At 42.1% G+C, this 11,506-nt stretch overlaps 1 protein-coding gene and 1 long non-coding RNA gene across 6 annotated transcripts; both read right to left on the bottom strand.

Annotated features, from left to right (window-relative positions):
- Positions 1-1,718: 1,718 nt before the first annotated feature.
- On the bottom strand, positions 1,719-5,580 carry LOC127307955 (uncharacterized). 5 transcript variants are annotated; one of them, XR_007856083.1, is made up of 4 exons: positions 5,105-5,580; positions 4,185-5,016; positions 2,018-2,112; positions 1,719-1,938 (listed from the first exon to the last, which is right to left on the bottom strand). It is a non-coding gene; the product is annotated as an uncharacterized lncRNA (long non-coding RNA). The 5 variants fall into 5 exon arrangements; XR_007856080.1 differs by having other exon boundaries at positions 1,719-2,112; XR_007856078.2 differs by lacking the exons at positions 1,719-1,938; positions 2,018-2,112 and adding an exon at positions 3,351-4,123.
- A 1,361-nt stretch (positions 5,581-6,941) lies between these two features.
- On the bottom strand, positions 6,942-10,674 carry LOC127307954 (uncharacterized). The gene is made up of 3 exons (XM_051338713.2): positions 10,355-10,674; positions 7,399-7,478; positions 6,942-7,330 (listed from the first exon to the last, which is right to left on the bottom strand). Exons 1-3 carry the CDS (start codon positions 10,580-10,582, stop codon positions 7,147-7,149), a joined length of 492 nt encoding a protein of 163 aa, XP_051194673.1. The 5' UTR covers positions 10,583-10,674; the 3' UTR covers positions 6,942-7,146.
- Positions 10,675-11,506: the final 832 nt, after the last annotated feature.

The raw sequence follows: 11,506 nt of genomic DNA, 5'->3' as shown, positions 1-11,506 counted from the left end.
TCAGAAGATATTTACTTAACCTTTCTATGACAGCACACAGGCAGTCATACCATTTCAGGCATCCAGGGTTTACAATTTCAAAAGACTAGTAAAGGTGCACGCGCAATGCGCGTCTCAAATAATATATGGATTATAAAAACACATCATGTCTATTCTAAATGTTAGTCAACACATTCATGAATATCTCAAAAAACACAATGCACAACATACTCCTCAGCTCCATATTTTCCATAATCCGCGTTGCAACATAATACAAAAAAAAAGTTAAATGATGAGCATGCTCATAATTAAATATTCTACAAAACCATAAAGCCGTACTAACTTTCATACATTCGTTATTTCTGTTTATGTGCCATAACCTGGTCATGTCTTCAGTGATGTTATGCACCTTCGGAGTAATTTATTCAGAAACGAACGAAGCATGAGTACATTGATAGATAACCATCAAGCTCTCTATGGCAAGGAACGAATGGAGCATCAGTATCAATACGACCAATGTAATTTGTTCAGAAACGAAACGAAGCATCAATATCAATTAGGCAAGCATTGTTAATACCTTGTCTTCAAAATAACGACCAATGTTTTTTAATAGATACTACTGTGTGGAGCTAAAATAAGTAGATTACCATAAAGCTCTCTATATCCTACAACTCACGAATCAGCTAAGTCTTTAAGATATGCCAAAATATACAATTAGTGAAACGATAATGAACGCACAGTAAGTAGTCTTTCACATGGTGGAACCTTGAAATTGTTGCACAAATGGGAGAGGAACATCTGAAAGAAAAAATGCAAAAAAATAAGCTGACAAGGGAAAAAATTCATGAATACTATAGTATTCTCGGATATTTTAATTGAGCTATAAGGAGTGGAGTACATCACGGCTCAGTAGCAAACAAAAAATGCAATGAAGCACATTCCTAAGTAGCTTGAATACCCAAACGAAGGCACGGCTAGGTTCCAAGCTAGTGCAGGTGCACTGCCACTGATCTGCCACTCATATGCAGTTATCTGGAAAATCAACCTATCTATTTGAGGTCATGCATCAGGACTTGGATATATAAGAAACAATGTATTAATGCAGTTGAGAGTAAAGATGTAAATATTAACTACTACGCATTAAACATGATGAGAGGGTAGTGTCGTTTCGAGAATACCATGCTTTTGAGAATACATAAAGCAGGCATCTTTTAATGGTACAAACCCAATTTTCCCTTTTTTTACACCATGTAGAATTCATTGACTGAAAAAACAGGCATTCAGAACTGATTTTGTTTGTATGTTGTTCATCTTTGTTGCCTTCAACTTTCTCACAAATTTCTATTAGATCTAAGTACTACCGGGTATCTTCGAAACTCAACCAGAAGTTCCCAAATAGAATGACATATATCTATCACAAAAAAGCAAAATAAATCATCTAATCAGAAGATACTCTTCAGATTGTTATCAACCTCGCTCGAAAAGAGTATTTACAAAATAACTTACTTTGGCTTAGATCTCTTCTAGGCAAGGTTGGTCAATTTTGTTACACCTCCTTGTCGCTCTAATGGTGAAATTTCTAGTATATTTTATCGTCATATGCTTCGCTCAAGTCCGCTGAACCTTCATGAATTGGCATATACTTTCAATCAATATCTCCTAATATCTAATGTTACATAAAGGTACATCAGTCTCAGTGCTCATGGTAATATCATAACAGTCAATAAGTGCACCCTTGCTGATCTGCCTCAAGCGAAAAATATATTTCATATCGAACAAAGATCTCCTGAATAGAACCAAGTACATTACTGAACAATTCCATCTCATAATTGTACATGATCCAAACAAGATAGGACAATTTCTTCTCAGACAAATTGATGCCACCGTTTCACATATACACCAAGCACAACACCATTCCGATCAATAGAAGAACAACTGAACAAGGAAGGGCTGGAATTCCTGTTATCATGTTCTTACTTCCTTAGGAGTTGGAATATAACACCTACTGATGAGGAAAGATGATGTAAGTGAAACTTACATTTGATTCACGATGCTAATGGGAATAACTCCTGCTCCCTCCAAGCTTGCTCTTCTGGTTCAGTCTTGAGCTCCTCTTATTAGGACATGAAGACTCTATATTATTTGAAAAATATTCATATTGTAAATTTCTTGTTGCAGTAGAGGCAAGCATGCACAATTCCTTGCTTTACAAACATCCCACCAGCAGTACAACGACTGAACAATTGTGTCCAGTTCTGTACAACATTTTCTGTAATATTTTCTTAACATATAGGAGGAGCTCAAGGGAGAACAGTGAACCAGGATTGGACCAAAATTTGGATCATGAAGATGAGGTACACCTGAAATCCGGCCTAGGCACCTCCCCACGACGAGTTATTGCGTGCAGGCAATGCACTGGCACGGAGAATCGGCGCTCTTCTACATGATCCTAGGTAGGACCGGGTTGGTCAGGTAGGCGGCCGGCAGCGTCGACTGGCTTGGGCGGCTGTAGCGAGGCGAAAATGGCGTGCAGTGCAGGGCGAATATGACGTAGGCTGCGTCGAGCTTCAGCTCCATCCTCGGCGGCAGTTCTGGCTTGGAAGCGACGACGCGGGGATCTGGCTCGGGATGCGGCTAATACGGTGGGCCTCGGCGGCGGCCAAACTCAGCGAGCGCCGATGACATGAGACAAAGATTCAACAGATTGCAGTAGCCATCCGCACCATGTCGTGTCCGTAGCGTGGAACTCGCGGAGCGGATGGAGGCGGCGTCCATCTGAGGTGATCGAATCTGCGGTGGCTTTGCTTGCAGGCCTGAGTTTTTTTTACGTGCTTCTAGCCTGAGTTGGGTTGCACGATGCGCGTGCAAGGTGGTTTGGATCCTATTTTCCCGGATCTAATTAGAAACGCTGAATCAGCGGTAATTTTTTTACCTAAACTATTGGGAGGACGGGGGAGAATAAAGAATTGTAGACCGTGTGATTTACGTCCATGCACGGCTGAGATCTCATTTTCCAACGCAAGTTCGTGCCTTTATAAGTAGTAGAGATAGAGATATTTAAAAACCTTTTTTTATACAATAGATCACGTACACAAAGGCAAGTATGTTACATAGAACATGCAAGTAGGAAATATATATGGCCTATGGCTTACATGTTAACTGAAATCCCGTCTATTACAGAGATATATTATTTGATTCGTTTCATCAACTCTCAAATGAGTACCAATATCTAGCCTATGTGCCAATGTTAGATCAGCGGATGAACAATTCACGCAACTGCTTTTATCCATCCATATGCTCAGGAGACTGAAGGAGGTTGATTACATTCATCAACATACGTATTAAAAGGAAAACCTCAGATTCAGAGAGCAAGGTGGTAGAAAGAGCAGAAATGAAAATCAGTAACTTCAAACTACAGACGATTATCATCTGGAACAGTCCAGTACAACAAGGATGAACCTGATGGAGTCCCTCTCCCTAGTGGTTCAAAATAAATTGTGAGTGTGTTGTGCAATGGTATTGTTTGCTGGAGGAGTAGTCAAATATCCTAATATAAGGCATGGAGAAGGTAGCTGCATCATTTACTATGATAATTATTTTTTAAAATTATTCTTCCATGATTAATAGCTAGAATTATACCTTATAGACAATACAAATGTGCCAAAAACTGACGAGTACAAACAAATATTTGAAGAAACAAATTTTAAGTAAGTTGACAACACAGTTTAATGAAAAAACAACCAATTTCAGAACAAATACCCGAATCACGGGTGTGCCATATTCTAGCCATCATGAGGTGACAACAGAAATAAAATAGTGCCAGGAAATAGAACAACTAAATCATGACATCAACCGGGCCAATTATACAAAAGTAACACTGTCAATTATCAATTTTCTTAGAGACAAGAAAAGAACATGCAGTTAGCACAAAAAAGAAATACCGAATAATTTGGTTTGAATGCATCAGCTGCTGCAACATATATAGCCTACCGACTGTAAAGCTCATTAGGGGATAGATCTGTCCTCACAGATCTCATGATATCCTCGGCTAAACCATATCTACATTCAATCGTTCATATAAATTCCCTATAGTTGTTTGTATGATGGTTTATTTCTCCTGAGCAGGAATAATGGTCCTCAATTCCTGCATTGCAGACTCGGACACTTAAGAAAAGGAAAACATAGCATGCTACATGTGAACTAACCTTCTTCCACGGATCTTCAGCCTCTGAACCAATGATAATAGGTGCTCTCACTCTTGGAGCAATCTTCCTTCTAGGCCAACTTACTCAATGTTAGGAAACTTGTAACACCAGTATATGAGCCCTCGATGCATATGCATATTCATTCACCTAACTGGTATCACTTGGAGAAGCCTGCAAACTGAACATGAAAGCATGGTAACATGCATAAGATATTATCAACAGTCAACCATGTAACGAGGCCAGTACCACAACACTCATTTTTAACCTGGAAAAGTGTATAGCTAGTTAGACAACACAATACTAAGATGTCTTTTTCAGTGGAGCATTTCCTATAAAATTAAAGAACGCAATATGATTAGAAAAGAAATGTCAAGCCAGATTGAACTATTATCTAATGTGAAACGGAAACTCACTATTTTTCAGCTGATCCAAACACAACAAAACAAGATGAAGAATGCCCATACGATTTGTTGCAGCTATCACCTACATGTCACCCAACACTAAGTTGGATGGTCTTTTAAATGTAGGATTAGCACCTGAAACTTCAGCTAGTCATAGAATGATTTGCTCAGATAAACAAAATAGAATAATTCAGAACAAACTGTTAGATTCACCAAAAAATGCAGATAGTCCAAGAAGTCCAAACAAATGCTTTTAATTATATTCATACCAAATCTCTGTAGAGATAGACATGCATGTTTGAAGCAGTACGAGTGCTCGTGTTTTTAATTCACCATTTCACCTGGATGCAGACCTTTCCCAAACTCCATGTCAGTTCCACATGGCTTGCTGCCTAATGCTCAAGTAGCCCGAAATCCTCCATGGTTTGTTGCTTCGCTCATGCAGAAGTGATTTTTTCAGGAGAGAAAGGATACCAAAAGAAAAGAGGGAGACAGAGATGTGGTTTGTTGGACGGCTACCTGTAGTCGAGCTCCCGATCAGCCGATGCATCATCATCAAGCATGGAGCTGCTGGCTCGACCTCCCTGGACAAGGCTGCTTGTAAAATTCTGGACCGAATGCTGGACGACCGGCCATCTCCCTAGGCTGCAATCTGAGCTACGAGATTACCGGCACGGGAAACTCATCTCCGCAGCAGCGCGCTTAGGTCATGGCATTGTCATAGACCCTCGATCCAGCGCCGCCATGTCCAGGAGGGGTCGCGAGGAATGGGCGAGCAGAGACGGCATATCCGGGCCACTGAATCATCCGCCTCAAGAATCTCGCCGCCGTCTCGACGCTTGCCCGCCCGCCGCCTCGCCATGGCCCCGCGTGCAACCTCCTCGCCCGCCGGTACCATGGCCACGGAGGAGGAGGACGGTGCGGGGACGACGATGCAGAGGACACCGTGGTGGTGGAGGAGCCGAGGGAGAGGAGACGGCGCAGCGGTGGCGGGGAGGTCTTCGCAACTAGTTGCGCCCGCACCCCATTTTTGTTGTGACACTTTCAAGTTTCCAAAAAATGCAAACTAAAATTCTAGACATACATTGTGTTGTGTCTTGTGCATCTGTGAAGTTTCATTCAAAAATATGTCAAAATGTGGCCTACACAAAAAGAACAAATGATCTGTAAATAGTACGTGACACTATTTACGTACGTCTTCTCTTTTTTACACAGGTCACATTTTGACATATTTTTGGATGAAACTTCACAGATGCACAAGACACAACACAATGTATGTCTAGAATTGTAGTTTGCATTTTTTGGACACTTAGAAGTGTCACAACAAAATATGGGGTGCGGGCGCAACTAGTTGCAAATGAGAGTTTCCCGTGAAAAAACCACATGTTACGAAAGAAGCTGTACATCCTAGCAAATCATAGGTGGACACATCATGAGAAGGGCCCAACAAACCACCGGGTGCGCACTGTGCAGCGACGAGGCAAACCTTGAGCGAAACCGAGTGAAGACGCTATCGTGGAGCGCTCTAGCATAGGGCAAGTGCACACGCATTTGCTTGTTCTCAATACGGGCCGATCTTCTCTCCAATAGTTATCTGCATTTTACCTACTGAATCTGCACTTATAGAGTGTAGTAGTATAAGTCCGTTATTACTTCATAGTCCACATTTTTCACCAAATAACATGTAGATTTTAGCCTCAAATAAAATTATATTTGATAATTAATACTAATCGGGTGACCCATGGGCAACCCGTGGGCACGAAAGGTGTGTTTAGATTGCTACCAAATCTTTACCCTACCAAGTTTTTGGTCATGATCAAAAAATTGGTTGTTGTTTGGATATTTGCCAATATTTTGGCTTGCCAATGCTCCACTACCAACTCTAGTTTAATTTTTTAGCTATTATTGGCCAACTTGTGGGCAAGGAATAGCTCAACCAAAATATTGGCTAGCCAAAATTTTGGTAGGGGCAATCTTGGGCACAAACCAAACACACCCTTATAGATAAATGCAGAAGCGCTTCAGCTTTAGCAGATTCGAGGACTTCAATCAGGTGAGCATGGTACGGGAACTGCTAATGGCATGTTCGAACTTTGAAACAGTTCAACCTCCCGGAAGAATATAGAAAAAAAATTAAAAAAAAATGCAAGCATTTCCAACAGGACCTCATGGTTGAAAATCCTAGGCGAAGAAGTAATATGAATCCATTTTTTTAAGCATGTATGCTGGCAGTCAAAGTAGAATAGCAAAAGAGAGTAAATACAGACCATTCCACATTCCTCGCCCACATAACTAAGCAGCGTTTGATTTAAGAATACCACAACTACCATATCGATCTCTTTGGCAACTATCCAAATAAAGGTCAAATTTTGGTTATGATCAATTTCGATGGTGATATCGGGACACAACCCAAAACATACCCTAGCCTTTCGAGAACAACTTACCCATCAAGTTACCAAGTACATTTATGCTAGAAGCTGTTGGATGCAAACTGCAAGGCAGACGAGTTCCTTAACTAAACAAGCTACATGTCCCACAGCATGAACGCTCTCACATCCTGTTTATTCCAGGAGGTTCTCGTCAGCTCCGTTCCCTGGTTGGTCCTCATTCCTGAGCTCTCTCTCATTATCCATCTTCCTCGTTCTCATCCAAGATCCAGCAAAGAAGCCACCCAATGTCGCAGCACAAATCATCCTTGTCCTCCACTTATCCTTCTGGGCAAACTCACAGCAAGCATTCGAGCAGCTACAAAGATACCAGAATCAGTATTTCTTCCCCCAAAAAATAACAAAATGATAAATTGTTATGTCTACCTTTCAATGATGCGCTGAAGGAGATCTTTTTCCAGTGACGAAACCTTCGTTGCTCGAACCTCCTCATACAGCGCATCACACTATACAGGGACAAGTGTAAGAGTTTGATCAACAGTGAAACATTAATTGTTCTAAGATAACTATGCTGAAGGGTGGGCTAGTAACCAGCACCTTATATGCTTAATCATGCGTGTAACTTTGAGCAGATTATCCTTTATAGATAATTAAGATTATGCATGTGCAAAATATTGAAGTGAAAAATTTAGAAGTTATGTAAGCTACTACACCAGTATATGGTACTGGCACTAAATTATCACTAGAATCTACGGGTGTGTTTGGTTTGGTTCCCATAGTAGCTCCGCCAAAAAATTGGCTGCCCATCAAGTTCTTGCCATTATTTGGTTTGTAGCCAAAATTTTGGCTGCCAATGGATGCCCACCCCTCCCACTCACAGATTCTTGCAAAATAGTTGGCCAAATGTGGGCCAAGGATTCGTTGACGAAAAAAATGGCAAGTCAACTCTTGCCAAATATTTGGTAGGGCTAGGGTGGGCACCAACCAAACGCACCCTACATCCTCCGTGCATACTGAAGGTATTTCGTTTAACAGAACTAAATGGTACTCTCCTGTTAACCAAATCATTTACGACTCATTACAATGGAAGCAACGAGGTTCCAGACTATTGCCAAATCATATATTAATAGCTTTACTGCATATATGCCCCATGCCCTGCACCCTGCTTGATTTTGACCCATGCTCTGTAAGACTTTGAAGTTCCAAGTGGTATTCATGGCAGCATGATCATCAGGCAATAAAACTTGTTTAGCTTCCAATTAGTTATCATAAGAAAAGATAAGCATGTACAGTCAATATTAAGAGTTTCCGCAGGGCTCACAGACTTATAGTGGCTGAATAACTTGTTTTTGCAGCTCAGGGCCCACAGACTTATAATTGAAATTAATACTTTGAGTGCTGTTAGTCCTTAAATAGGTGACATACGACAGCATTTAAAATATAATTTAATTTTTCTGGCAGATCAAACCTACAAACGAACTAGGAAGAGAAAATATCACCAGAAGCAGCTGAATAGTCAAGAATCCATAGCACAACTGATATGGTTCCCTCTATGTCTCCAGCTCACCTCCAATGAATTGGCGGAAAAACAAGAAGGGCCAATGCTTCCATCATGGATTGCGAGTCGAAAGACTAGTCGAGACTAGTCGACGACTAGTCTACGAGTCGCATTTGCAAGGTAGACTCGGCCAGTCGACTCGACTCATTTGATGAGTCGATCGAGTCGATCGACTAGTCTTGACTAGTCTCGACTAGTCCAGGTTTGTGAGTCGGTCGACTTAAAAAATGACCTCACATGTTATAATTTTTTCCATTCTTTCCTCCCATTCCCATTTTCCCCCGTGTTCCCCCGTGAAACCAAGATCGAGAGACAGTTTCCCCCGCTCAAACCCAAAAGCCAAAACACATCTTGGTGTTCTCTCCCTTGGCCGTCGCCTCTGCAAGAACCTGACGGCCATTGGAAGGAATTGCCCAGGTTTTCCTCCACTCCCCTGTCCCCAACCTGTAGGCTGCTGGTTCATGGACAAGAGGAAGGCCTTGGCCATTGGAAGGAATTGCCCAGGTTTTCCCCCACTCCTCTATCCCTAGCCTTATATTCTATCCTACATTAAACACATTAGTAATTTAGTGTTAAACATGAGTCTTGCTGAGTCGAGACTAGTCTCTGAGTCGCTGCCCCAGAACGACCCGTCGACTCGTCGACTCGCAATCCTTGGCTTCCATTTAAATAAAAGGATTAATCCCATGAAGCATGGAAATCATCCTTCTTTCTGCTGGCAGTAACAGTGTCGATAAAAATCTTTTTAAAGGACGTTTTAATACAGTGGCCTCCAATGAATTGGTATTCAACGCTCTGCATGTGTATTGGCTCATATATGGAGAAAGCATGGCATGAAAAAAATGTGAATTTGCTCCTTCACGTTGTTCATCTGATCGTATCAACAGACAACAGTGACATGCTATTTGACATCTCTACGGCATCCATTCTTAACCTCTTATTAGGTCTATGGATTCACAGGATCGCAGCTAAGAATAGAGCATGCGGCAACAACAACAACAACAACAAGCCTTCTCCACCTTAAGCCCTTTGTCCTCCCTAAAAGTTCATCAATTTCATGCCATGTTTGTCTAAGTTTTTAAGTAACTACAGGTGCATAATACTAAAACTAGGTTTCAAACTTTCATGATGTAGGATCTTTGTAAGAAGATGAAGCAAATTGTTGACATTTCATTCTACAACAGCGCTTCACAGTGCAGTTACATGGGTGACGCGTACACCGACAAACCTAATAAGTTTCCTCTGCCACAAAATACAAACCTTTTCTTATACAAAAGCTTCGACCCATTATCATCCTTGTGGCATGACTTAACTTCACAAAAAAAAATCACATGTTCTATGTTTTATGGAAAATTTTAACCGTTTTAGCAGCCAATGTGTAGTTTTTAAGACTCACATGTTACTTCTCTACAAAAAAAAAGTGCCTATTTGGAACCATTAGTTATGTTATACTGATTCGCAACATGTCTTATAAAAGTATGGACACCAAAAGTTCGCCCCTAGATGCTTTAAATCCTGGCTTCGACACTGGCATGCGAGTATTTGCAAATTGAAACCGTCACGGACATGAGTCATGGGGAAAAGGCGACCTCAGAAGAATAACCCCCAATATTTTATCCAGCAAGATTCTATATTGCAATGTGGAATTCATGTCCTAATTTATATAATTTCCGAGCTTCGCAATGTGGCTAATGATAGAGAACCGATCGATTTCTGAGCATCCTATCACGGTTAATAACAGACAATCGATGGAATTATGCATCAATGTGAGTGAAAGAAGGCAAATTTACAGCAAGAAGTGGAGAGGTAGGTGTGTCCCTTCACCTGATCGACGGCAGTAGCAGTAAGGTGGCGGTTGTGCTGAGGTGCGCTGAGGTGGCGGCGCGGCACAGTGGGGAGCCCAAGACCGCGGCGGATGGTGGCTCCTCCCTCTCCTCCGATGGCGGCGGCTACTGCTGATGGGGCACGGAGGAAGGAAGCTCCCTGTGGTCCCCCAGGTGAGGCCGCCGAGAGAGCGCGGCGGATGCTTGGCGAGCGCAGCAGAGACGACATGGTACGGCTACTAGGGTTCGCTCGCGACGGCTCTGGGATTTGCGGAGCCTAGCTAGGCTTGCGGTGCGGGGAGACGCGTGCGTGCGTGCGTGCCCAACAAACATGAAGTAAAGAGGAAAAAGAGTTTAGGCTTTTCCTTTTTCTTGGGTCGAGTTGTACGACGTGGTGTGTCCGTCCCTCTGACTTGTATATAAACTCTTTTTTATCTATCAATGCATCGAAACGCAAGGTTTTTGCGTTTTCGCGAAAAAAAAAGGAAAAGAGTTTTGTGAGGAAGAACATTTACTACTAACATTTGCCATTCAATTTAATTTTAAATACTAGCAGTTACACCTCCACTGAAGCAAAGGCCTCATTAACCCAATTACAACAAGATTTAGACATAAAAATAATCCTAGCTATTACATGAGCTGTTACATTCAATATTTGTTCCACCTGCGATGTCCTCGGCAATGGTGATTTCAAAGGCGGGCTCAAAAAAAAAAAAATCGAAGCATGGGTGTTTCGCAAGGCAATTAAAAGATCGGAGGAGAAAATAGTGAACACAATACATTACACGTTCGCCATATATTCTAATGTTCACAAGTTCACAAAACATTCGAACTAGTTGATTCCCGCGTGTGTTGCCATGGGCATTGGAGATGATTTTCATGTATTAAAAACATAAACAGTCTAAAAAAGCTCCATGAAATAGGGTCTTTGTTAATTAAATTGTCATAGACCATGTGAAATGACGGGAGGCTCATGCTAGCTCCACCGCACCGCCACCTCCACGAAGAACACCGGAGCACCGTCGTAGTAGGAGATTGGTGCCACCGCGTCAACCGGAGAGCTCCGTCCCGGCCGCCAGACGTGACGGTAGGCTCACTCCGCCCCAGCCTCGCTCGCCTGTCATCGCCGTCCTCTCCCCCCCCCCCTCCCCCC

Source organism: Lolium perenne, chromosome 6, assembly GCF_019359855.2.
Source record: "Lolium perenne isolate Kyuss_39 chromosome 6, Kyuss_2.0, whole genome shotgun sequence".
NCBI classification, from domain to species: Eukaryota; Viridiplantae; Streptophyta; class Magnoliopsida; order Poales; family Poaceae; genus Lolium; species Lolium perenne.
The sequence above is the reverse complement of the archived record's forward strand: the minus strand, read 5'-3'. Positions and strand labels throughout refer to the sequence as shown.

Excerpts from the sequence above, each read along its gene's own strand:
- LOC127307954 (XM_051338713.2), bottom strand. The coding sequence starts at position 10,582 with ATGTCGTCTCTGCTGCGCTCGCCAAGCATCCGCCGCGCTCTCTCGGCG. Across the intron at positions 7,479-10,354 it reads CTGCTACTGCCGTCGATCAG|TGTGATGCGCTGTATGAGGA; the intron begins GTGAAGGGACAC and ends GTCCCTGTATAG. Across the intron at positions 7,331-7,398 it reads CTTCAGCGCATCATTGAAAG|CTGCTCGAATGCTTGCTGTG; the intron begins GTAGACATAACA and ends GTATCTTTGTAG.